This window comes from Labrus mixtus, chromosome 8 (assembly GCF_963584025.1).
Source record: "Labrus mixtus chromosome 8, fLabMix1.1, whole genome shotgun sequence".
Taxonomy (NCBI): domain Eukaryota; kingdom Metazoa; phylum Chordata; class Actinopteri; order Labriformes; family Labridae; genus Labrus; species Labrus mixtus.
Window position 1 is genome coordinate 29,283,905 of NC_083619.1, and position 27,545 is coordinate 29,311,449.

Here is a 27,545-nt window from a genome sequence, read left to right on the forward strand (position 1 = left end):
CTCTTCCGTCTCTGTTTTTATTTTTTGCTAGTGAAAATGTTCCTCATTAGCCGGATTCAGTGATTGTTGAACAACTGTTTTGAATGTGTGACTTTTTGCTCCAGTAGATGTCGCCCTTGAGCACCAGCATGAAACCAAAACAAACTTCTGTTTGGCCACGCCTCCTCCATACTGAAGCCTCCGCTCTCCTCCAGAGACACACCTCCAACCCACTGGAGTGCTCACTGAGGAGTTTAGTGCAAGCAGCACACAAAGTCATCCTTTAGCTCGAGCTGCAGTCACCTGTGTTGTTGTGTTAGCATGCTAATGTTAGCGCTCTTTAGTTAGCTTGTAGCTTCACATTGTTGTGTTAGCATGCTAATGTTAGCGCTCTGTAGTTAGCTCGTAGCTTCACATTGTTGTGTTAGCATGCTAATGTTAGCGCTCTTTAGTTAGTTCGTAGCTTCACATTGTTGTGTCAGCATGCTAATGTTAGCGCTCTTTAGTTAGCTCGTAGCTTCACATTGTTGTGTCAGCATGCTAATGTTAGCGCTCTTTAGTTAGCTCGTAGCTTCACATTATTGTGTTAGCATGCTAATGTTAGCGCTCTTTAGTTAGCTCGTAGCTTCACATTGTTGTGTTAGCATGCTAATGTTAGCGCTCTGTAGTTAGCGCGTAGCTTCACATTGTTGTGTTAGCATGCTAATGTTAGCGCTCTTTAGTTAGCTCGTAGCTTCACATTGTTGTGTCAGCATGCTAATGTTAGCGCTCTTTAGTTAGCTCGTAGCTTCACATTGTGTCAGCATGCTAATGTTAGCGCTCTTTAGTTAGCTCGTAGCTTCACATTATTGTGTTAGCATGCTAATGTTAGCGCTCTTTAGTTAGCTCGTAGCTTCACATTGTTGTGTTAGCATGCTAATGTTAGCGCTCTTTAGTTAGCTCGTAGCTTCACATTTCATGTAAACTGACACAGAATGAGCGTGATCTAAAAACTCTTACTAACATCCAAATAATCAGTGAGTATGTTCTTCTTCTTCTCTCTAGTTCTTGACTAAAACAGCTTTTATACACAAGGGGAGGAGCCGGCCGTCCCGTCCATGTAAACACGGCTCTGACAACAACACAGCCAGCGGGACTCGAGCTTCTCCCTCATTGTAGACAGTCATGACTCAGAGACACATTTACACAGGACAGACTTTATGATTTATTTATGTGGAACATGTCACACGTTCTGTCTTTAACTGACCCAGTTCCCTCACACTGCTGCAGGATGTGGCTGGGTTAAGTATGGGGCCGTTTGGAAGTGATGGGCGTCGTCAGCAGAGGTGGGCACGGTTGATTGGAGCTTTTTTACTCTGTCAACAAAGACGTTCTGACCCTGCACAGAAGTCTACGAAGCCTTACATGGGACAAGCCCTGTGATTGGTCCGCTGAGTAGCATCGTAAACAAACATGCAGAGAAGAAGGAGGCATCCTTTATTAATTCCCACGAGGGGAAATGACTTTAACACTGTTATTGAGACATGTGACACACACTGAAATACACACACATGCACAAGCAGGACGCTGTCGACATGCACTGACTAATATCCAGACTTGATCCGCATTCAGGGGGTAAAGCCAGCGACCCTCTGGTTCCCGACCCAAGTCCCTACAGACTGAGCCACTGGCCGATGTGTTGCATAGATCAAACACAGAAGTATGAATCAGGCTTCAGGCAGAAAGGTTGACCTGCCGGGTTCCACTCTCCCCTTCACTATGCATCATAGGAAACACTCTTTCAATCACACTTCCCAACAACCAAGAAAACACAAAACTCATTGGGCTCACTGTCGCCAAGAAAGCAATCCTCCTCAACTGGAAAAGCAGAAAAAAACGAAACACCTCAGTATGGATAGATCTCTCTGTCGAACACATCACCATCGAAAAACTTACAGCATCCATCCACAACACACCAATTTCTGACAACAAGCCAATCCTCACCTCACTACTTCACCAATAACACAGTTCAAACCCCTGATATTCACTACCACAAATATAGACTCACACACACACACACAAAGACACACAAATACACACACACACACGCAAATACACACACACACATAAAGACACATACACACACACACACACACAAATACACACACAAATACACACACACACACATAAAGACACACAAATACACACACACACAAATACACACACACACATAAAGACACACAAATACACAAATACACACACACACATAAAGACGCACACACACACACACACATACACACACATAAAGACACACACACACACACACACACATAAAGACATACACACACACACACACACACAAAGACACATACACACAAATACACACACACACACACACATACACACATAAAGACATACACACACACACACAAAGACACACACACACACATAAAGACACACACACACACTTACACAAATACACACACACACACACTTACACAAATACACACACACACACTTACACAAATACACTTACACGAATACACACACACACACACACACACACAAAGACACACACACACACATAAAGACACACACATAAAGACACACACACACAGACACACTTACACAAATACACTTACACGAATACACACACACAAATACGCACACACACAAAGACACACACACACACATCCTTTTGTTTCCTTTCTGTATAACCATCACAACTTATTTATGAATTTATTTTCCTCTTACCATCAAATTTAATGTTTTTTTATTATTATTATTATTATTATTATTATTATCTTTATCCACCATTTTATTATGACCTATTTGTTGATTTATTTCCTCTCCTCCCTTATATTCATATCATATTCATCATCATAAATTCTCATCACAGCCACTCTCATTTTTCATGCATTTCTTTTTATTTTATTTATTTCTTTTCTCTCTCTCCATCCAGATGATTGTCTGTTTTTCTTTGGTTGCCTTGTTTTATTCATTATTTATGTATTTTCTGTTTCTCTTATAATTACTACTGCTATCACCCCGTGCCAACAAACCTTTGCTGTTTTTATTTTATTTTTATATTGATATTATCTCTATTATTATTTATCTCTCTCTCTTGCTTTATATATATTTATTTCTTTTATTATTATTATTATTTATTTTGTACTATCATTATTATTATTATAATTTTTCTCTTTTTCTGGTATTAGTGGTATGCTGAGGGGGGTGAAGAAGGCAAGATAATGAGAATAAAAATGATACACTAGCAAATCATAGTCAAACAATCCGGACAAATTCCATTATTATGACTACAACATGATCTGCACTATTTATACTACTGTCATCAATACATAACCCAACAACACACGACACTGGAACACAATTGAAATGGTCCATTACCCACCTTTTTTTTGTTCTTTTTTTATTTTATCATTCCTCAGTTATTCTAGTTTTCTTCTTTCCCTTTGTTTTGAATATTCTTTCTAGCCCCTCCTGGTGCCTCCATCCTCTCAGTGGTCCAGTTGTGTATCTTTAAACACTAAGGTTAAAAAAGGATCGACTTCAGGACAACGATAATAATAACAAATACAAAAATATACAAATACATAAAAAAAACAAAAAAACTATTGCAATGATAAAAATACTGTGCCTTAAAGAAATGAATCAGATGATACCTCCGAGCACCAACACAAACAGATCCCCTCCCATCAGGTCTGCGGGTTGTTCAAGCTTGGCGGGAGGGTAGCAGTAGGCGACCCCGATCAGCTGGCCCTGACCCCTGCATCACACAATGACTGAAGTAATAAAAATAATAATATATATAGAAAGAAAGAGAGGGAGGAAAGGAGGAAAGAAGAAAAAGGAGGAGAAAAAAAGAAAGAAAAGAAAAATGGAATGAAGGAAAAAAGAAAAATAGGAATAAAGATGAAGGAAGGGAGAAGGAAAAAAAAACAAAAAAAGCATACACTCGAATTACACACACACAAGCAGGGCCCTTCAACACCCTCAACATACAACATTGCTAAACGTTATTATTACTCCCTGCTTGCCTGTTTTGTCTCTGTCTCTGCTGTGCATTGTATCGTCGTGTCTCTCCTGTCTCCTACATACTTTTGCTCTTGTCACGTCCCTCACTCGTCTTGTATTGTTCTGCATCACCTAATAAAAAAATAAAAAAATAAAAAAAAAGAAAGGTTGCAAATGTCTCTTGTTACTTTGATCGGTTCTGTTTTCAACCGCAGTTCTTCTTCTTGTGCATTTTTATATTTTATAATTAACTATAACTATAATTATAATAACTATGTACAAAATACTATTTTATTTTGCTCCGTTTTGATTTGTTGAAGGATAAGAGTTATTCACAATAAGGCGTGTAGCTGACCTGATTGACAGGTGGGCGCGGTGTAACGGTTTGTCAGGAGGTTTAAAACCCGCCTCAGCTCCAGCTCTCAGCCTGTCGTTAGGTTGACTGAAAGTTAGACTGAGACAGCATTTCCAGCATGGTGGTACTCCTGTGTTTTTGATTGAGGCCTTCCTGTTCTCGTTGTATTTTGCTCGTTAGTTTTGACTTTAATTTAAGATTAGATTGGCTTCTTTTCTGTTTTTTGGAAGAAGCTTGTTTTGGGATGTTAGTTATTCTTCAAATTGTAAATAAATCCTTGTTTTCTGCTCGTGGAGCTTATTAGAATCATGCAGAGGCTTTTTAGGTCGGGTACAATCACTTCTATCTGAACCACTTCTCTTGCCCGCTTCCATCTCTGCAACACCTGTTGACCTGATAACTGCTCTCATATCTGACAAACCGAGGGGCGTCCAAAACGGCCTTACGGGGGAATGCTTACAAGTTACAAGTTATACCTCGTTGTAAAGGTGACTAATCAGGCTTTCCAATGATATATAATACAACACCAATTGGTATTATTACAGGAGCAAAACAAGTGACCAAAATAACGTTTGAAGAGTTTATAATGAGGTGATGCTCACGTAGTTGAATGAAAACTGTTGAAACAGCTTTTGGTATTAATACTTTTTACGTTTAATAACACTGAACATATTTATAAAGTGTGACCTTCATATTTTCCACACACACACACAGGTTAACTCTCACATCGAGGGGATTTGTGTAAAAACAATAAACATGAACAGTGATGACATGACACTAAAGCATGAAGGCAACAGACACAACATGCTCACAAAGTTTTTTCATCAAGGAAACGTTTTCAGTAAAACGTCGAAGTCTCTCAGGTGACAGGAAATTATTACTCTGATATCAAAACAACAACCTCTATAAAAGTTTATGCGCCCTACAACTTGGACATTTCCTCCCGCTCTCAGAACGTTATTCAGATCCTTGTTTGAATCTCATGTAAATTACTGCAATATTAAATGGTGCAATACTTTGTCCTAGCTACCTAAAAAAAAAAAAGTACGGATTCTGCAAAAAATAAAGTTAAACGTGTTCTGGAGTCAGTTCTCCTACTGGCCCTTTTCTTCTTCTCTCACTGAGTGCAACATTTATCATAATGTATGTCCAACATGTCTGATACACGGTATAAACCGCACATTATGTGAGCTTATTCCAATCTGCCATCCTCTGCATACACACGACACAAAACCTCTCATTCCAGGAAACAAAGAAAGGCTCAAGTGTACCAGCATTGTATGCAGAGGAGCACAGATATGGACCGAGCCAGACGATGGCATAAAAAAAGAAAAGGGTTTTAGTCCACAGTCTGTGGGGCCCTCTGGTGGTCAGGGAGAGCATTTCATAGTTGTGGGGCAGCAGAGTAGAAGGCTCTGTCCCCCATCGAGCAGAGCTCTTGGTGTTTGTGGGGTGAGCAGTTCCTTAAGGTATGGAGGGGCGTTGCCGTTACAGATGTGTGATACGGGAAGCCTGCAGTGTAGTGAGTGCAGGATGGGTGTGATTCAGCAATCTCTCATCAGGATCATGGCAGCTGATCTGGATCATAAATAACAAACAAGTTTGTTTATCATTTGAGATCAGGGAGGCTATGAGTCAATCAGGAGTAGTAAAATAATTGTACATACACAACACACTTTTGCACAAATAATCGGTTGCAACAAGCCTCAGGCCAGTAAAGCTTCTTTGAGGTAATATGATGAAACACTAACAAAATGTTCACCGTTATGCAGATGATACTCAATTATTCTTATCAATGAAACCAAACAGTGCAGTTCCCCCAGTGTCCACTAGAGGCTGTCTCCTGCAGTGAGTCTGTCCCCATAGAGCTGGTACAAAAACAGTTTGGGTACCAGGTAGCTATCTGCGTCAGTGATAGCCATACTTGGCTTTTTAGCTCGTTTTTAGCTGACTGTTTGTCAGGTTTTTAAAACTTCTTCGGCCTCGTCCCTTCATGGACTCACCGTTGTTATAATCACATCACCTGACTTCCTTTTTTTCCCCACCTCTTTTGTGAAAATAGTATCGGTTCCTTCAGCCACACAAGAAAGTTCCCTTTAACTTTTCATTGCACGGTTATCCGTCGATATTCTGATGCTGTTTCTTTTTGGTCCCATCTGGTTTAAAAGACCAAATCTCCTCGGAGCTCTGGGCTCAAAAGCACCTTCTCCAAACATTAACATACTCCTGGAATCCATAAGAAAATGGAAGTTCAGTTCTTTGGTCCTCCATATTCGTTGTGAAGTTTCAGAGCTAACAGTCGACGCTCGGCATCACCTTGATCTTCTCACAAAGCTCCGCCTCTTCAGGGCTCAGCGGGATTTGAATGTCCCAATCGGATCTCTGCAAGAGAGAAAGTATAGTTTTTATTCACGTTAAAAATGAAACTTTTGACCTTACAATAGATCTGTTTGTAATTTGAGGATATCGTTGTTTATTCAGGGTAACAGGCAAATCCCAGCCCTCTGTGAACAGAGGTATGAATGAGCAGGTTTCTCTTTGTGCATGTAAACACCATATCCTGACTATGATCAGGATCAGGCTCATAACTGGGATACTCAAGCCCATGTAAACAAACTTTTAGAACAGTTTGTTTTATTTGCGAAATACCTTTATAAGCCCAATTATACTGAGGCCCACCCAAAGAAAGTGAAAGGCAGAGTGAATGGTCCCTCTGCAGGTGCCATTTAATCATATCAGTGCATGCGTATTGGATCTGTAGCGTCATTGGAGTCAAATGACCAAGCTTCCTTTATTTTCTGCCATCTGTGTTATCATTGCTTCAATTTAGGATGGATTATGTTTTTGCTAACCACCATGGCCCCTCTTACGGCTGGGCCCCAGAAAGCTTTCCCCTTTTCCCCCCCTTATGTGCGGCCTTGCTAACACTAGACATCCACCTCCACTCTGTTCTTTGACCCCTCCATCACTTCTCATACATCCACCCTCCTTCCTCGTCCCTTCATCTTGTTTGTCTAATTCTTGGCACAGTCTGGGCCGAGGTCAGCTCAGGTAGACCCCGAATCCTGAGTCCCCCTCTGCCCGGCCCTCAGTCCGTCCTCCCAGACCAGCCTGACTGATGACATCCCCTTCCACCATGATCATTATCTCACCATACATCAATCCGTCTCAACATTCACATGACCTGATATCTAATTGTTGTGACGTGCTCCTTGCTAGATACCAATGAGTAGACTGACCAGTGATTGGGGCAGTGGGTCTTTATGGAAGTATGATTGACAGGCGTCTGCACGGCAGTGAACGACGGACCAGAACACGGCGAACAGGAGGCCCGCCATTATGATGACCGTCACCGTCACAGTGGTCGGCCTCTTCCACGCAGCGTCCGGCCCTGCAGGTGAATCACAGAGAGAGTTTATTCTTACACTGTCCTTTCTTTTTAAATCAGCCCACCGTGTTCTTTTAAATCTGTTACACAATGTATCCCGATGTTCTACTTGTGGTGCACGCCAGGAGAGGAAGATGTAGACCAATCACAGGGCTTACAGTAAACATCACTTCGACGCGTAGTTACATTTAGGAGGAGGGGTCAGGCTGCGTTGGTACAGTGCTACATCAACAGCGTATGCTACGGGAAGATTTAGGCTTTAGGGGCCAATCACAATGAGACGCGTCGCCAGCAGCCTGGCGTGCACTCCTTTCTTGTGCTGGCGGTTTTTAGACTCGCATAAAAGTTGAAATGATTTTTCAGCACGAGGCACAGAGTCGCACAGCACGTCAATGTGACACCTGGCACCGGCAGCCAATCAAATCAATCAAGAGGCGGGCCTTTCTCTTTACCTCTTACTTCCTAATGAAGAAGAACTACTGTCCTTGTTTTGAGATGGTGGTATTCACCCCCCCGCCCCCCCGCCCCCCCGATCCCACAGGAGAGCAACAGCAAGAGCTGGACGTCTGCTTGGGTCAATTTTCCGTTAAAATTACTGTTATCATATTTAATCGCCCCGTTGCACACGCCGCCCGGCTCCTCAGGCGCACCACGCTGTTTGCCCAACAAGTTTTTGAGCGGCCGCGTCTGTAGCGGCGCGTCTAGGTGTGATTGAAGCCTTAGCGCTCTATGATACGGTGGCTGGAAAGTGCAAAACAAAATTACAAAGCTTGAGACAAGTTTACATTTTGAAAAACATTTTCACATTTTAAAAGACAAAATTACAAAACCCAAAACCATTTTTATATTTAGGAGCGACAAAAAACACTGACCTGCAAAAACATTTTGTATTTAACCAGGAAAAGATTAAGAAGCACTTTTTTTTACGTCTTGGCCAAATGTTTTAATCAAGAAAATATGTGACGCTAGTCCTAAACATAAAAGCCTCAAGTGGAAACAGGCCCATTTCTGTGACAAAAGGAGCGTTTGTTGTGGTTGAAAAATACATTTTATGGCTGTTTTTTTCCTCCACATACCATCAAATTGGCTGATGAAAAAGTATTTTGTGTTTCGGACAGTGAAAATGGATTATTAGTGTGGATTTGTGACGTTTGTACACCTTACAAGTGGAGAGAAACTGAAATAGTTCAGGTCATTTTAGAACATCTGAACAAATTTGGAATGGGGAACTTGTCCTGCAATTAGAAACATGGAGAAAAAAATAGATTTTAAGGGGAAATCATTGAGCAGGAGATTGATTTTAAGGATAGAGTACAAATGATGATGCAAAGGGGAAACTTTTCCTTCAATCAGAAACAAGGGGAAATCATTGGTGTTAGGGAGAGAGCACATTTATTAAAGAAAGAAGAACTAACACTAAAGGTCAAAAGAGGAGAACAAAGTCGAACATGTCTGTGTGTTCGACTGTCACATGTACCTGTGATGGACACACACTGTGTGTCGCTGCTGTAGAGCTGTGTGTTCAGGGCTGTGTGAGCTCTCACGCAGTACTCCACACCCTCCTGCAGGGCGGGGACGTTCAGCACCTTCTGCTCAGAGTCCATCGTGTACACATCAGCCTGAGAGAGGGAGATACGGAAGAGGATTAGGGCCACACATAATTATAAAAAATAATAATAGAGTTCTGACTTTATTCTCAGAATTCTGACTTCAAACTCAGAATTCTGACTTTAAAGTCAGAACTACGGGTACCTGTAAGGACCAACTCCGGTGGATAGTCACTGTGCAGGACCGTGCAGGACTGACTGGAGTGGGAAAAAGCAGCAAAAACCTTGGCATGCTTTGTCACTGCTGTGTGCACAGTCATAGTTTAATGATACTGTATTTTTGTTTTTTGAGTTGCAAGATGGTGTACCACCCAGGTGAAACTTTTGTGTAAACTACTATGGAATTGCTTAAACGAGTAGCCAACTTACTCTTTTCACCACATTCAGTTCTTTAGTTGAATGTTGATGAAGCCCCTTATTCCATATAGGTAAAAAGAGATAGGGTAAATAAGGTTTAAAAAAACAGTATTTTGACAATGTTACAAAGCATTTTATTATAATTCATATTGGACACAAATGTAAGAAAGATATTAGTCCGCTGGCATTAATATTGAAGGAAGTGTGTGGACAATTATGAAATGCAAAATGAATAACATTCAGTCCTGCACAGTGACTATCCACCGGAGTTGGTCCTTACAGGTACCTGTAGTTCTGACATTAAAGTCAGAACTCTATTATTTTTTTTTTTATGTGTGGCCCTAATCCTCTTCCGTAGAGAGAGAACATTTATCACAGGTGATAATGTTTTTTTAAAACGAGATCTGGCAACATATCCCTATAGTTTTTGAGCTATGAGACAAAGAAGAAGGAGGGATTGTGAAAGTGAAGCTTAAAGAAAAGAACAGAGTGAGCAGAAAGAAATTTGTGAAGGGACAAAAGAGGAAAATTAAATTGCTTAAAATAATAAATGAAAGAGAGGAAAAGAAAGAATCAGCTAAGTGAACAGAAAAAAGAAAAGATACAAACGAGTAAAAGGAGTTTAATCAAAGTAGAAACAAATAACAGAAAACAGACCAGACGTGATCTCTGACCTGCAGCTCGTCGTCTCTCTCCCACACCGTCACCTTGACAACAGCAGTGAGAGGAAGCTTGTCAAACGTCACCTGAAGAGCGCCGCCCTCCCCCGTCAGCACCATCTCCGGCACCGTCAGAACGGCTGTAAGCAACAAAAGAAGAATGTGTGATTTTTTGATCCAGCAGATGTCACCCTTGAGCTCCAGCATGAAACCAAAACAACTTGCGCTGCATTGTTGTGTTAGCATGCTAATGCTAGCGATCTTTATTATGCTCGTATCTTCACACTGCATGTAAATTTACCTGAAATGAGCGTGATCTAGAAACACAGTTAAGCAGTGAGTACAGTATGTTATTCTTCTTTTCTCTAGTCCCTCAATTAAACAACTTCATATCAGTATTTTAGAATATTTATGATGAGCTGCTGTGGGATGAAAACCTGCTCCTGATTGGCTCTTACTGTCTCTGCGGTTGAAAGAACGGTCGAGTCTGTTCCAGGAGGAAAGCTTGGACCCGCAAGCCGCTCTGACGCGGAGGTTGTAGTCCGAGTCCGAGCCGAGGTCGTACGTCAGGTCGCAGTGAGTGTGAGGAGTCTGCTGGCACTCGGGAGCATCCACCCAGCTGCCGTTCAGCACCGTCAGCTCAAACTCCCTGATGGACAAACAAACAATCACACAGCGCTTTAGAATCATCCTGTCTTTATTTGTCTGCTTCAGTTGTTGTTGTTGTGTGATATTTTATCATGACTCATGTTGTGTAAGCTCAAACTAATGCCATGAGACATCAGTGTGAGCCTCAGGAACCACACCCTGCAGACCTCCACGACACACACACAAGCCTTTACAGCTCCTGAAGTGTGTTTTCATTTCTAATTAGTAACATCATCCAGTGGAAGTTTTAGTCCGAGTCGTATTGACCAATCAGGTACCAGTAAACACGGTGGATAAACTTTGATGGAAAGACGGAGCGTCAACTGTCTCAGGTGGGTTCCACGAAACGGAAAAAAACATCATTCAATCACCATCAACACATTTTGCATAAGTCTTAAGATTTAAGATTTACTTTTATTGATCCCCGCAAGGGGAAATTTCAGTTTTTACACTCTGTAAGTCATGAACACACACATGCACAAACAGGATCCTATGGACATGCACTAATGGAGAGAAGTCAGAGTGATGGAGCGGCCCACAGCGGGCGCTCCTGAGCTGATGGTGGGGAGGGGGGTACCCCAAACTTAACTAGTTCACCGATCACTCAATCACTTCCAACATTTGGTACATTCCCTTTCTTGCAAGGATCCATCATGTGTACATTTGTTTGGGGATCGGTAAAAGTGTTCAACTGACTGTAAAAGTTTTTCAAGCTTTGCAAAAGTTTTTCACACCACCTTTAATTTTGGTTTGCACCAAAACGCTGTAAATCAACAAAGTCTCTGTGACGATCTGTTGGTGACTGGAGGGGGTCGTCATGCTGAAAATGTCGACCTACAACGACAGGCTGAGAGCTGGAGCTCAGGCGGGTTTTAAACCTCCTGACAAACTGTTACACCGCGCCCACCTGTCAATCAGGTCAGCTACACGCCTATTTATGATTCACTCTTAACCTTCATTAAATCAAAACCGATGAGTCATTAGAAAACAAGCTGCCTACATACAGTGTGTGTGTTGGTTTTTTGAACCAGGCTGTAAACATGTTAATCTCTGCTGTAAAAACAGGCTTTTTAGAATGGGTGTGTATGTGACTTCCTGTGCTTCTGCAGCCAGCCTCTAGTGGACACTCCAGGAACTGCAGGATTTTGCACCAGACGTTGCTGCTTGTCTAGAACAGATTGTTAGCTGCTCTTACACGCAGATATCTGTTCATAGAGATTATGGAGGATTATCTTCTTCCTGATTCTGCTCTCCGTACAAACTTTTATCCCGCGTACACCGAAGCCTGACCCGGACGACGAATGTACGAGAAACAGAACACAACCCTGATGCGACAACTATATTCCTTTCTTGTGGTTTTTATTCCGCCCAGGATGTCTTTGTCCCGGCAGCAGAGGCCGGCTCTCGAGTAGATGGAGCTCCCCCGACCTTCAGCGAGGTGATCTGTCACTACTACCATCCGACGTCCCTGACGCGCAGCCTCCACCACCATCGGACTGTGTCCTCCCAACAACCACCGCCGTCCTCCTTCATGCACGGCCTGCTCCGACCTCCACCTCAGCGGCGAGGAAGTGTGGACAACAGGAACATGAGGAACAACAAGGAGAAATCCTTCCTGCATACTATCTCATATGCTCTTTTGGAAAGTGTCTCCAGATAACATTTATTGATTCCTAAATCAAAGTATTGGACACCTTCCGACCAGATGGATTAGCAGAGTTACTAAAGTTCATCCTGAAGTGAACATGAAGTACTCCTTTCGCCTGCTTGTTGAGATATTTCAGATTCAGAGCGGTGAATCAACCTGACAGGTGTGCATACCTGCAGTGGAGGTGTGCTACTAGTTTTTAAGACTTGGAACCAGATCTCAACATTCATTACTCGCTTTATGACTTCAAAGACAGCCGCAGGAATGTTCCCCAGAGTTAATTAAAAGTCCTTCTCTGACGCAGTCTGATGCTGCAGAGGCGAAAACTAAAGCCCAGCTCAGACACACCTGTCCATTAAATTCATTAACACAGGTGTGTCGCTCGTTTCTGTGTCATTAGGGCACAGGAATAGAACGCGTTTACAGTGGGGATGATTAACAGGCAGGTGTTGTTTATGTGCATATTTTAACCTGTTACTCACTTGCACTGTCGGACTGCACCTGAGGCTCCTCTTCACTACAGACACTAATGTTTTCTTAGTGCACCTGACCTCAACCACACACACAAACTGTTTCTTCCTGCAACATTTAAAGGCTTCATATGTGATTTTTCACACTTAAGTGTAGCAGAAATCAAGTATCTCCTCTGAAAATAACTCTGTGAGTCATGACTGTCTACAATGGGTGTAACACCCGAGTCCCACTGTCTGTGATGTTTTCAGAGTTTTCAGAGTCCTATCTTCACTTTGTTTACATCGCCCGGACGGCCGGCTGACTCCTCCCCTCGTGTATAAAAGTTGTTTAATTGAGGGACTAGAGAAAAGAAGAATAACATACTGTACTCACTGCTTAACTGTGTTTCTAGATCACGCTCATTTCAGGTAAATTTACATGCAGTGTGAAGATACGAGCATAATAAAGATCGCTAGCATTAGCATGCTAACACAACAATGCAGCGTGAGTTGTTTTGGTTTCATGCTGGTGCTCAAGGGTGACATCTGCTGGATCAAAAAATCACATATAAAGCATTTAAAGTGATACTCTTGTTTATAGGGGGATAACTTTTCAAATAAAATAATGTTTTTCAGATGACAATTGGACCACTGGGATTATTTCTTGTTGTGTAATTAACTGTCACCAACAGTCACCTTTTGTCCAGAAGGAGGATCAGGGATCAGCTGCTCTCTAAAGACCCGGACACATCAAGCAGACGGCAAAGAACTCGTGGGATCGAAAGGTCGCCTCACGTCGCCTTTTGTCTTGGCCAAAGAGTTGCATCTGAACACACCGCAAAGACTACAGCCGACGGCCAATGTGTGAGAGGAAATTACTCTCCCTGCCAGCAGGGGGCGGTAGTCTGTAATCGTCATTCCAAAAAGGGGGAAAGCAGAAGTGGATGAGGTCGGAGAAGAACGCGGATAAAAAAACAAAACGTTGTTGTGATACGAGAAGATATTTTTCTCGTCGCTGTCACTCACCCCTCGTAATAAAGGTGCTTCTAATCGATAATAACGTCCGACGAAAAGTTACCTCTTGATTGTGGTCGTTTACGTGCTTTCGTCACTTCCGTTTTTCTCGTGCTGAACAGCCAATCAGAGTGATTCCTCTCACAAACTGCACCGACGGTGACCGACGCAGATTCAACATGTTGAACCGTCCGAGAAAAGGCAGACGGGGGTCCTACACTCGCCGCAAAAACTAGGCCGACGATCAAACAAAGGATATGGTGCATTTTCTGGGGGACTACTTTCAGCAGTGGATGGATACACATTTGGTGTTTTCCTCATTCATGGGCACTACATGACGACAGCTGTCAGAATCAGGTAAATAAATGTGACTTACCCCTGGAACTGAACCGAGTACAGGACTGCAGTGTCACAGTGAGCCTGCAGGGGGAGCCACTTCAGGACGTGTTTCATGTTAACAGAGTCCATCGTAACTCCTCCGGGCGCCGGCAGCGTCCAAACACCTGCTGACACAATCAAATCATATTAATCCACTAGTGTAGAAAATAAACCCGGTTACATAGAAGTCTAAATGAGCCCCCTCCATTTTGTGGTCTCAATCTCTCCCCCCCTTGAAGTGTTATTGACCGCCTAAAAATCCTTAACTACATTTGCCTTGTCAGAGGCGGGACTTATGTAAGAATCAGCTTTCTGGGCTGTTCTGCACCAAGCTGCTGGTAGTTTTCTTCACATGTCCAAGTTGCATATTTAGTTTTACTCGTACTTTGAATACTTTGCACATTAATTTTATAAAGCCTCCAAAATTTGTGATTTTTGCAATCTTAAAAGATTACTGCAGCCACCCTGTGCAACACAGATCCAGTGAGTTCTAGATCTACCCCTTGGTCTCCTCCCAACCCCCACAGCTCATGACCACAGGTGAGGGTTGGAACGTAGATGCATTGTGGAGCGTATCCTTGCCCTGCTTCATTTAAAATGTCCCACAATCAATCATTGGAGTGTGAAAGTTTTAAAAAGCTTTAACTTACAGTCTGTGAAGCCCAGCAGGACCGTCATCATCATCATCACCTGCAGACTCCGTGTCATGACCGGAGAGTTTGTCTCGGGAAGAAAAGGCGGGAAAAAAATCTGTTGGTCATGTCAGGTCCACCATGTTCAAATCCCTCCAAATAAGTAATCCAGAGAGCTGTGCAGCGCCCCTGCAGAGAAATCCTGACTCCTCCTGAATTCTGGATCCTTCTTTCAGCTCACCCCAGAGCTGACAACGAGCCGTAAATCCACCGAGATCATCTCCCATTCAGAGTCTCAGAGTTAGGGTCCACATGATCCTCAGTGGGACGTTCCTGTCGAGGGTTTATTTCAACCTCTGAACTCTTGATTCAAACACATTAAAGAGCCTGTAAAGTGATCCGTGTTGGCGTGTCTGCGGTCTGCTCTGTGTGCAGAGGAAAGCTGGTGTGTCTGGATGCTGATGCTGATTCTGGGCTGCTCAGCCGGTCTGACTCGTTGTTTTTCTCCCTCGGGGCTTCAGCTGTCATCTCAGGCCCGACACACGACACGCCCAACGCACTCTGAATACCGTATAGCTCCTGTAGACCTGCTGGAATGTGTGTGTGTGTGTGTGTGTGTGTGTGTGTGTGTGTGTGTGTGTGTGTGTGTGTGCAGCTCTATTTAGGTTCTGACTCTCAGAAAACCAGAGAAAATGCGAGGCCGTGTTTCAGAGCTCCCTGCTACAAAGAGTTGCTCCATGGTGGCGAAATTCTTCGAAAATGTAAGGATTCCCTCTTAGATTCAGATTATTTGTTACTGTCCCACATGTGGAAATGTGTTCTGCAGCACACAGACAGTCATGATCCTGCTCGCTTCTGTTTGCAGGCGGGTCAGATTTTCAAATAGAGACCATAAAGTAGTCCCTAAGTTCATGTTCATGCACAGACCTTTAAGGCCGGCTACACACTGGACGGTTTTTAAATCATAACTGATTTTAAAAACTAGGACTTGGGCTCAGTACGTGGGTGCGGAACGTTTGTGTTGACATTAATCAAATGATCTGGACTTTGAGTCAAGAGTACTCGGATTCGGGGCCCGGGGCCCTAATGAGAAACACCCCCTAACTTACTCACTCTCCATTCCCCCACACCAACCTGCGGACTTCTGGGGGACAGAGTCTTCAGTGTGGCATCCAACACCCTGTGAAACGCTCTCCCAGCAGTTATCCACAATGCTTCATCCTCGGACATGTTAGAAAAACTCTTAAAAACCAACGTAGCTTATGGACTCTGTTTATTGTGTTGTTTTGATTCTGTGTTCTGATGTAAAGCGTAGCGTAGGGACCCGGACATACCCGAGACCAAAGTGCTCACAGTCAGAGACAAGACCAAGGAATGGTCAGGTGACAAGATTAGACGATTCTATTCTGGGACGAGACCAAGAACTTCAAAAAGTGGTCTCAAGACAAATAAGATAAGAATTCATTAAGCGCCTTTCAAGGGACCCAAGAACGCTTTAGTGTTGTAGTCAGGGCCGTCAGAAGCATTCAAAATGTGTGTTATGAATTGGCGCTATACAAAATGAAGATTGATAAGGATAATGACTCTACCAACGAGCCGCAGCCGCCCCTCAAGACGCTCACAACTCAGCTCTTTTATTTCTCTTGTGATATCTTCAATAAATGATGTTTATCTGGACTTCTCATGTGAATCTGCCTCGTTAGTGTAATGAGATGTTTGCACAGGGCTGGAGGGTGAAATGTAAACAGCAGTTTCAGACTGCACAGCGTGTGCACTACATTTGTTGTTTAAAATGTTTCAGAAAAGGTCGAATCGTTCCTCTTCTCTGTGGGGAAGTTTAACCCCCGCTAACAACTCGGTCTGTTCTCCTCCAGAGAGAGAAACGACGCTCCATACTGACCCTGATTCAGAGTTTCAGTCGGGCTGCGTCACCACCGAGAGGGACGCTCGGAGTGTGAGGTGTTGGACTTTGGACTCTCAGGATGATCAAACATTAACTGTCACCAACCATAAAAAGCCGTAAAAACGCACAAACACTGGCACAAGCTTCTCACATCCTGCTTTTTATACACGCCTGAAACCGTCAGAGAAATCTCACATCTGCTTTTCACCATGAAAAACTACAAATATTTACACATTTCAAACATGGCATCGTGATTATTTTGCACGAGTTTAGTCGTTGAGTCGTGCTGTACACAGATGAAGACAACACGGCGTTGTTTGTTCACGTCATAGCTTGGGCTGGAGCTGCACTTCCTTATATGGGCATTGAAAATGTCCATCTTTGACTTCCTGCTGCTGGTTGGACTTTTCCTTCTGGCAGGGTTCATGAACGGCTCTCTGGTTGGTTAGAGGAAACAGACGAGCACAGCTGTGGCTTCAGTTCCTTTAACCCAGATTATTAAATGTGGAGCAGGATAGTAAAATAAAATAAAACTTCAGGGCTATAAATGTTTATCTCGGTTTCATTGCAATAACTGCTGCTGCTTTGGTTTCTGTTTGTATTGCAGCTCTCAACATCCATCCATCATCTATACCGCTTGTCCCATTGGGGGTCCCGGGGGGCTTGAGCTGATCCCAGTTGTCATTGGGCTGAGAGGCGGGGTTACACCCTGGACTGTTCACCAGCCAATCACAGGGCTGACATATAGAGACAGACAACTAGACACACTCACATTCACACCTACAGACAATTTAAGAGTCAGCAGTTAACCTAACGAGTCTTTGGACTGTGGGAGGAAGCCGGAGAGAACCTACACATGAACGGGGAGAACATGCAGACTCCACACAGAGAGGAACCTTCTCACTATAACCACTGCAGCACCGTGCAGCCCCTAGCTCTTGACATATTCCTTCAGCTCTCATTTGTTTACATCAACAACATTTTGTCACTAAATTTGTTAATCAAATGATAAAACAGCACAGGGGGTCATTACATTTAAAGAGACACACACACCAAAACGGAGCGTTCTGAGAGAGCTGGTTTATACAGGGTCACAAACCTCCTCTGGTGCTTGATTCATGTTATATTTTGACCAAAGCACAGATGTTTCATTTAGACCACAGGGGGACTGTTTGAAAAGGTGGAGAAGGGGGACGATATGTCCTCTTTAAATAAACACTTTGTCTTGAATATGATGTCTTGAGTGATCCAGCACACACCGGTCACACTCGAATGCGAAACGCGTTGTTTGCTCCAATGTTTTTAATGAATTAAACTTTAAAGGAAGAATCTGCAACTTTTTGATCCAGTAAATGTCGCCCTTGAGCACAAGCATGAAACCAAAACAAACTGCTGTTTGGCCACGCCTCCTCCATACTGAAGTCTCCGCTCTCCTCCAGCTGCACACCTTCAAGCCAAAGAAGGAGTTAAGAATTAGAACACACCATAATTAAGCACCATTTAGCGCAAGCAGCGGACAAAATTGTCCTTTGCTCGAGCTGCAATCACCTGTTTCCTACATTGTTATGTTAGCATGCTAATGTTAGCACTCTTTAGTTAGCTCGTAGCTTCACATTAGCTGTGTTAGCATGCTAATGTTAGCGCTCTTTAGTTAGCTCGTAGCTTCACATTTCATGTAAACTGACACAGAATGAGCGTGATCTAAAAACTCTTACTAACATCCAAATAATCAGTGAGTACGTTCTTCTTCTTCTCTCTAGTTCTTGACTAAAACAGCTTTTATACACAAGGGGAGGAGCCGGCCGTCCCGTCCATGTAAACACGGCTCTGACAACAACACAGCCAGCGGGACTCGAGCTTCTCCCTCATTGTAGACAGTCAGGACTCAGACACACATTTACACAGCTCAATGCGGTCAAAGTAGATGAGAAACAGAGGCGCTGCTTGTCAACATGCAAGGCCAGCAACTGCTTGGGGCCCCCGAGGGCCGTGACACATTTCACATGCATACACCTTTACACAACGGATTAACTGACTTCCACATCTCACAATGTTTGTTAAACTTTATTGGAAATAAATGTAACATATTTTTACAAGTAATTCTTTGTCTCCTCCCGTCATTTGTCGCAGGCAACATGTACGGTGTGGGAGAAGTTTCACACGCTCATTTGGGCTGGACCACACCACAACGATTCAATCAAACATTTAATGTAAATTCATATTGTATACTGAGACAGATGGATGTGTGTTGATCAGAAGGTCGAGCAAAGGGAGACTCAGAGTGGGGGGGGGTCCGTCTCGGGCATGAATCTAACCGTACTGATTATAGCCCAGACTGTGCATGGAATGCGCTAAGTTGAATAGGAAGGGGTGAGAAAGGAGGGTGAATGAATGAGAGGGAGGGAAAGGAAGGAAGGAAAGGAGGGAAGGGAGGGTGGGTTGAAGGGAACGAGCCAAGTGTCATAGTTACTCATTCTGCCATTTTTTACCTTTACTACGACTGTTATAACTTGGAGAAGGGCCTCCTCCTCCAATAGGGCCCTTGGTGGTCTATCCCATTATCCTCCTCCCACGTCCACCACCTCAAAGACCTCCCAACAAACGACCAACCAACCAACTATATTTGCCCTTTAAACCTCCACAGATACTCCCATCATGTAACAACCACTCTCATGGTGGATGACGGACGTTTGCCTCCTGAAGATTTCTGTGTCAGCTGTATGACTTCAGGGACGTAGTACGTAGGACTCATATCACGGCCTACAGAGACTCATAGGTGCTTTTGGAAGGTTATCTAAGGTGTGGCTGAAGGCTCACTGCCGTCATCATCATCATCATTAATACTGAGTTTATGGTGGTTAGGGAACTGCAGGGAGCGGCTCCCACCGCTTTATGGCCCCTGTTAGAGAGTAAAGTCCTCCTGTTCAAGCGACAGACGTCAGATTAACAAGAAGTGAGAGACGGAGCGAGAGCAGAGCTTCAATCTTCTGATTCTGATTTCACCTTTTGTATACAATCACTCGGCTTTGTGACTCTGTTTATCCTTACCTTTTAAAAGGCTAACCTTCTTCTTTTAGAATATTTGTTGGATTTCTCTTTAAGTACTTTTCTTGGAATCGTTGCCATCATGTCGACGGCTGTGGAAGCGACCGGGTTTGTCTTGTGCATACTGGGATGGCTGCTGAACGGAGCGGCGCTGGTCAACGACTACTGGAAGATTTCCACCGTGTCGGGCAGCGTTATCATCTCCCAGAGGCAATTCGAAAACTTGTGGCACTCCTGCGCCGAGAACAGCGCCGGCATCGCCGAGTGTCGAGACTTCGAATCCCTGCTGGCCCTCCCCGGTAAGACGAGAACATTAACCCAATTAATTTTATTCGCCGTAATGTTTGGGCACAGTGGTAGAGAATGTGAAAAAATATCATCCAATTTTCGATTAAAGCAATGAAACTGGAGTTTTTTTAGTTCTGCTTCTCGATGGTGAAATCCATCTCTATCCATGTTTAGGTTGGATCTGATGTTTTTAATGATGTATAATCTTAAATATAATAATGGAAGCATGAGGAAATATCCAAAACTTTCAAGAGTTTAATCTGCGAGAGGCACAAAATTAAAGATGATTCTCCAAATTGGGGCTAAATAATAAGTGGTGAAGGATCAACGTTTGAAAAGGATTCATATTTTACATTTTTAAAGAGATTTGCCAGGTTTCCGTCGCCTACGTGCGACACTGGTTACGTAAAAGAGTTGGAAAAAAAAGGCATCGAGGTCGACTTCCTCGTGTTCATGAGGTCAGAAAGCCACTAGAGGAGATAGTCTGGTAATCGACCTGCTTTGGTAACTCGGGCGTTGTTCATTTGAATCCATGTCTTTATAGTCCCATCGTGTAATCATGCTATGTGGCACCATTTCAGAGTTACCCGGTCAAAGGTCGGTCTCTTTTATAACCAGACGTTTCCCGCCTAAAAAACAACTACAAAAAAAAAGGTCAGCTACTTCAAGTTGTAAGAACAGAAAAAAACATGAAAGCAAGATAATCTTCGGGAACGACTCTGTTTTCATTCTGATGCTCTTTCTGTTTTCTCTCTGCTAAGTTGTTTTTTCTGCAGCGATGATGTGTTATCATGTGAGCGCCATTTTGAGCCTCCTTTGCCACTGATGATAAAATGGAGGGAACCAACCTTCAGAGCAAATAAAGGAGGCCAACAGTGTTTATGACTTCACCTTTAGTCTGGGTTTACACCTTTGAAACTTCTCGTATTGAATTCGAACACAAATCAAAGGAATAGAAACAAGAAACTGCTGTTACATCACTTTCTTCACATCCACCAGGCTGTGTTTAACTGTTAGTATTGATTTAACTTAATATTCCTGTAACACACAAAAAAACTATCTGGTTAAGGCAGGGATAAGAAAGAAGCCACTTCTGTTTTTGCAAAGTAAAGTCATCATTTTATAAACAGAGTCTGGTGGCAAGATAAAGAGCAATGCAGCGGCTGATTGTTGTTTAAAATTTCCTCTTCCTCTTGAACAGAAAGGTCTATCTCTGTAGCGGTGGCGCTGCTTGTCAACAGGCAAGACAGGCAACTTCTTTGGGCCCCAGACCAGTAGTGGCCCCCAAACTCACAAACTTTAAACCAAAATGTGCAAATTTTGCAATGACAGTAGGAAACCTCCCTAAGGGGTCCCCATGTGATACACCCACTCTCATTGCCCTGCTTAGCGATGCACACATTATTGCTGTAAAATCCAAAGTTTGTCAATGAAAGTAAACAAAGAAAAGTGAAGAGGAATTATCCATCGATAGGAGAGAAAAGGAGAGAGAGAAAAAGAGGAAGAGGAGTAAGCGTCGGGGCGATGGCAGGCATGATGGTGATGAACGTTGGTTGGAGGGCCCCCCAATTATTTTTGAGGGCCGCAACAGACTCTAGAATCGCCACTGCTCTGTGGGGAACCTTTCTGTAAGGTATCAGACTTTTAAGCCCTGGTGTACTTACTTTAAACTACACCTACGGGTCTACGGGCCTTCCTGCGGTGGTTTTGTCCTCAGATATTAACAAGAGATGCAATACGCATATGACCACTAGGGGCAGTATATTTGAGCCTTTAGAAAAACAATGTGACCCAGTCAGGGACAAAAACAACAACTTTGAGTCACTTCCGATGTGCTGGTTATGATTTTTTATCATTTTTAAGATGCCGATGTCTCTCCCTCTCTGCAGCTCACGTGCAAGCCGATCGCGCTCTGATGATCATCGCTCTGCTGCTCGGCCTCGGCTGCATGATCGTGTCTCTGCTCGGACTGAAGTGCATCAAGATCGGCTCGGCCACCAACGAATCAAAGGCCAAGATCGCCGTCGTCGGAGGCATCCTGAGCATCCTCGGTGGTGAGTTTAAAGGTTTTTGTGCGAATGAGAAAAAACAATTCACTGAGGCAACTATTTTTGTTACGTTGTCATTGAGTGAGTGCTCTAGGAAATTTGAAACATGTTGGAACACTCCCCCTTTTACATTGATTCTTCACCGCAGGAACTATGAACTCTTTTAGTTCCTAGAACCCGTTAGAGGAACCCTTTTAGGTCCTGCTTTGTAGAGCGCCCTCCTTCCTCGTTCCTCGACCGTCTACGAGAGTAACAGAGAGGAAAATAGAAATGGAGTGTCGGGGTACAAACAGTTCCAAGTTCAGTCATTTTGATAACAACCACCATGAACACTAAGGAGTAGTACACATGCCAGGCCAGTAGTTGGCGGTGTGACTTTGAAATGAAGCAACATGCACAAAAATAAAATGCTACAAGTGTTAGGACCAAAGGAAAGGAAAAAGGATGAAGAATGGTAGCTCTCATGCCGAGCCAAACATCAAGGAGTAGAAGTGCGTTTCAAGGTTTTTGACTTAAAGATATGAAGATTCATAAAACAACTCAATCAATCTGAAGTGAAGTTGAGGAGACACCTCACAAATCTGACGGAAAATCATGTTGAAATCCTCAGCAGACCAAAGAAAGAACCTGCTGACAGTGATGATTTTTGTTGTGTGTTTGCAGGTATCTGCTCCATGATAGCTGTTTCCTGGTACGCCTACCAAGTCGTGCAGGACTTCAACAACCCGTTCCTCGGTGGCATTAGGTGAGTAAGACCTACACCTTTTAGTAAACGTTTTCTCTCAAATCCAGACCGACAAAAAGTATTATACAAACAGAAGTGACTGAATGAGCTGAGGCGACACCTAGCAGTGAGGTAGCAGCTCCCACCTGTCACTCAAAGAGGCCACGCCCCCTAATTATACATCCCTTTAAGTCCTAATATAATGTAAACAGGTGAGTTGTATAATCATTCAGTCCGTACAGTTGAAGAGACAAATGAGCTCCAGAGACCCAAACTGTTTTTATACCAGGATGTAAACATGTTTATTTTAACATGGGGCTCTATGAGGACTGACTCACTGCAGGAGACAGACTCTAGTGGACACTGGAGGAACTGCTGCTGTAAAGTTAGACATTTTAACATAGAGCTCTATGGGGACTGACTCACTGCAGGAGACAGACTCTAGTGGACACTGGAGGAACTGCAGTTTTTTTGCACTTCCGTATTTTATTGACTGTATGATAAAATAAAACATTATGTATATATATAATTTTGATTTAAATTAAAGTCTTCTTGCCATTTAATAATTATTTTTATTCATTCGGTTGTCATATAACTTCTAGAACAGTTGTACACTTAATGACCTTTTAGAGTGTAGAATTATTTAAGTAAGTTTGTTCCCTCGGGAAGTCTTGTTATTGGTGTTTGTTCACTCTCTCGTGTGTTTGCAGGTTCGAGCTGGGTACTGGTCTTTACATTGGATGGGGCGGAGCTTGTCTGTCGATGCTGGGTGGAGCTCTCCTCTGCACCGCCTGCAGGAGGGCGTCACCTCCTGGAGGCAAGAAAGGGTAAGTGTTATATATGGATTACACCAACTGTCCATCCATCCATCCATCCATTCTTTATAACCTCATCCATCCATCCAATATTATTTTCATCCATCATTTATTCATCTACTGTATTCATCCATCAATAATACATCCATCTACCATCTAACATTCTTTTTGTCTATCCACCATCCATCCATCCACCCATCCATCTATCCATCCATCATCTATCCTTCCATCCATCTATCCATCCATCTATCCATCCATCTATCCATCCATCTATCCTTCCATCCATCTATCCTTCTATCCACCATCCATCCATCCACCCATCCATCTATCCATCCATCCATCTATCCACCATCCATCCATCCACCCATCCATCCATCCACCCATCCATCCATTCACCCACCCAATCATCCATCCATCTTTCATCCTTCCATCTATCCTTCCATCCACCCATCCATCCATCCATCCATCCATCCATCCATCCATCCATCTATCCTTCCATCCATCTATCCACCCATCCATCCATCCATCCATCCATCCATTCACCCACCTAATCATCCATCCATCCATCCATTCTTTATAACCACATCCATCCATCCAATATTATTTTCATCCATCATTTATTCATCTACTGTATCCATCCATCAATAATACATCCATCTACCATCCAACATTCTTTTTTGTCTATCCACCATCCATCCATCTATCCATCCATCCATCTATCCATCCATTCATCTATCCATCCATCCACCCACCCATCCATCCACCCATCCATCTATCCATCCATCCATCCATCCACCCATCCATCTATCCATCCATCCATCCATCCACCCATCCATCTATCCATCCATCCATCCATCCACCCATCCATCTATCCATCCATCCATCCATCCACCCATCCATCTATCCATCCATCCATCCATTCACCCATCCAATCATCCATCCATCTTTCATCCTTCCATCTATCCATCCATCCATCCAATCATCCTTCCATCTATCCACCCATCCATCTATCCACCCATCCATCCACCCAATCATCCATCCATCCATCCACCCATCCATCTATCCTTCCATCCATCTATCCTTCCATCCATCTATCCTTCCATCCATCTATCCATCCATCCATCCATCCACCCATCCATCTATCCATCCATCCATCCATTCACCCATCCAATCATCCATCCATCTTTCATCCTTCCATCTATCCATCCATCCACCCAATCATCCTTCCATCTATCCACCCATCCATCTATCCACCCATCCATCCACCCAATCATCCATCCATCCATCCACCCATCCATCTATCCTTCCATCCATCTATCCTTCCATCCATCTATCCTTCCATCCATCTATCCTTCCACCCATCCATCTATCCTTCCATCCATCTATCCACCCATCATCTATCCATCCATCCATCCATCCATCCATCCATCCATCCATCCATCCATCCATCCATCCATGGTCCTGAATACATACCACTAAGTTTTAACTGTTTCTTACATGTCTGTTGATCTCACAGTTTGAGTCTGACGTCGTCGTCTCTTGTTTTTCAGTATCTATGGAAACAAGCCTAAGACGGTCTACACAGCTACAGCCAAGTCGGAATCAGATGCCAGAGCTTACGTCTAAACACACCTGTTCCTGTTTTTAGGACATTTTATCAACTAACTGAAGGTTCGCCCCGACTTTGACCGAGCTCTGATTTATGTAAAGTAAGATTACAAAGTTTTAACCCCCCTTAAAGAAGGGCACCACGTGTTTCTTCCAACCTGGTGGTAATTACAGGCCGTGCATACCTTGACCTGTTGTGACCGATGTTTAACAAACTGCAGACGTGTAGTTCTTATTTCTGTCCTTTTGAAATATTTGTTGCTGTTTTTTAAAAACTTTTTGAGTTAAAATCTTAAATCTAAATCACAAGAATGAAAAAAAATACAAAAATGATTGTTTGTGATTTTATCTGAATAAAGAATGTTTAACTTTAACTCGTGCTTATTTGTCTCTTTATAGTTATGTGTGTAAGTTGTTTTACATCCCTGCAGTCATTGTGTGTTTCTTTTTTTAGTGATTTCAAGTTGTTCGGGAGTCTTTGTGTTTGTTGTTTTGTGTCCTCGTCTGTTTGGCCATTTTGCCGTCTGAAGAGAGACAGGAAACGTTGGGAGGAGAGAGCCGCCGTGCAGCAAAGGGTCGAGGTCAGATTTTAACCCACGGCCGTTGCTATGACGACGATAGCCTCTGTACATTGGGCGTGCGACATCCTACATCCTAGCCTATCCAGCGCCCCCATTATCATCCATCCGTCTTTAATCATAATTTAGATAGATGTGCAGATTGAAGTGAACTGCACACACGTTTGTGTCTGCACGTGATCCATATGTTCTTTTTAGTTAGTGTGTGTGTGTGTGTGTGTGTGTGTGTGTGTGTCTGTGTGTGTGTGTGTGTGTGTGTGTGTGTGTGTGTGTGTGTGTGTGCTGTAATCTCCTGTGTAATAATGATGATTAATGCTCTGCAGGACAGTAATCCACCTGTGTGTCTGTTTACCTGCTGACCTGCAGAACAGCAGATTAAAGCTGTCTATCTGTAGAGCTCCTCCCCCTCTGCAGAGCTGCTTCAATATGGAGACGGATAAAGACAGGAATATATCGACGCCGACAAAACGTAAAACTACAGAGACACAGAATATCAAGAGAAGATCTGAAAAATGACCACAAACAGTAACAAACAACCATTTTACGTCCAAACACAGAATGACAACAGTCAAAACCAACACAGGAAGAGGGCCACACAGAGACACAAAATGGCTGCAGAGTTGTAAAAAAATAAAAAAGACTATAAATGGACATTTACAACCTTAACATGACTTAAAGGGCACAAAATGACAGCAACGGCGAGCTCCCAAACAATAAACAAAGTGATGACAAACAAACCTAGAAAACTCACAAATAAGCACAGCAGACAAAGAAAATAATTTTTTTTTAAAAAGGGTAATGATGGATTTGAAGTGTCTAAAAATGTAAATTCTGGTTGGTGTTTTTTGTTTTGGAGTTTTTATTTATTTTATTTTTTATTGAACCAGGAAAAAGTCTCATTGAGATTAAAAATCTCTTTTACAAGAGCGTCATGGCCGAGAGGACAGACATAAAAACACTGAACAACAATGAACACAAATACAGGAGTCACAAAAAGAACCATTCATCAGAATCTGTCATAAGTCATCAGGAACAAAGAGATCAAAAAGATCGAAAAACAAATCAGAAAATGGAAAAGGCCGAGTATCTTTCATCAGTAGAAGTTCACTGATTTACACGAGAACATCTCAAAGTACGGCAGTGGGACAGAAACACCCGGATGTCGTACTGATTCAAGAAAAATCTACAGTCCGCATCAGACCAGTGTCCCCTCGTGTAGCCTATTGTTTCCCACAATGCAAAGCGACAGGTCAGAGATGGAAATGAAACAGCGATCCCACCAGTTATCTTTCTGATTCTCTCGATGGTTTCACATCAGGGATCCGAGTACGCTTGACTGGGGCACGTTTCATGTGTACTCGAGTACGAACCGCAGGAGATGTGAACGCAACCGAGCTCAAACAAG

General features: G+C 43.1%; 2 protein-coding genes and 1 long non-coding RNA gene across 4 annotated transcripts; 1 reads left to right on the top strand and 2 right to left on the bottom strand.

Moving 5' to 3' along the window:
- Positions 1 to 6,065: 6,065 nt before the first annotated feature.
- On the bottom strand, positions 6,066 to 15,683 carry crfb16 (cytokine receptor family member B16). Of its 2 annotated transcripts, none has more exons than XM_061045485.1 (7): positions 15,150 to 15,683; positions 14,498 to 14,627; positions 10,818 to 11,008; positions 10,375 to 10,499; positions 9,214 to 9,355; positions 7,588 to 7,739; positions 6,066 to 6,730 (listed from the first exon to the last, which is right to left on the bottom strand). In XM_061045485.1, exons 1-7 carry the CDS (start codon positions 15,205 to 15,207, stop codon positions 6,641 to 6,643), a joined length of 888 nt encoding a protein of 295 aa, XP_060901468.1. In that variant the 5' UTR covers positions 15,208 to 15,683; the 3' UTR covers positions 6,066 to 6,640. The 2 variants fall into 2 exon arrangements, with proteins under 2 accessions (XP_060901468.1, XP_060901469.1); XM_061045486.1 differs by having other exon boundaries at positions 14,498 to 14,624; positions 15,150 to 15,681.
- A 4,264-nt stretch (positions 15,684 to 19,947) lies between these two features.
- On the top strand, positions 19,948 to 25,936 carry cldn15la (claudin 15-like a). The gene is made up of 5 exons (XM_061045487.1): positions 19,948 to 20,378; positions 22,257 to 22,421; positions 23,079 to 23,160; positions 23,850 to 23,966; positions 25,505 to 25,936. Exons 1-5 carry the CDS (start codon positions 20,162 to 20,164, stop codon positions 25,578 to 25,580), a joined length of 657 nt encoding a protein of 218 aa, XP_060901470.1. The 5' UTR covers positions 19,948 to 20,161; the 3' UTR covers positions 25,581 to 25,936.
- Positions 23,870 to 24,436, bottom strand: LOC132979581 (uncharacterized). The gene is made up of 2 exons (XR_009674065.1): positions 24,319 to 24,436; positions 23,870 to 23,993 (listed from the first exon to the last, which is right to left on the bottom strand). It is a non-coding gene; the product is annotated as an uncharacterized LOC132979581 (long non-coding RNA).
- Positions 25,937 to 27,545: the final 1,609 nt, after the last annotated feature.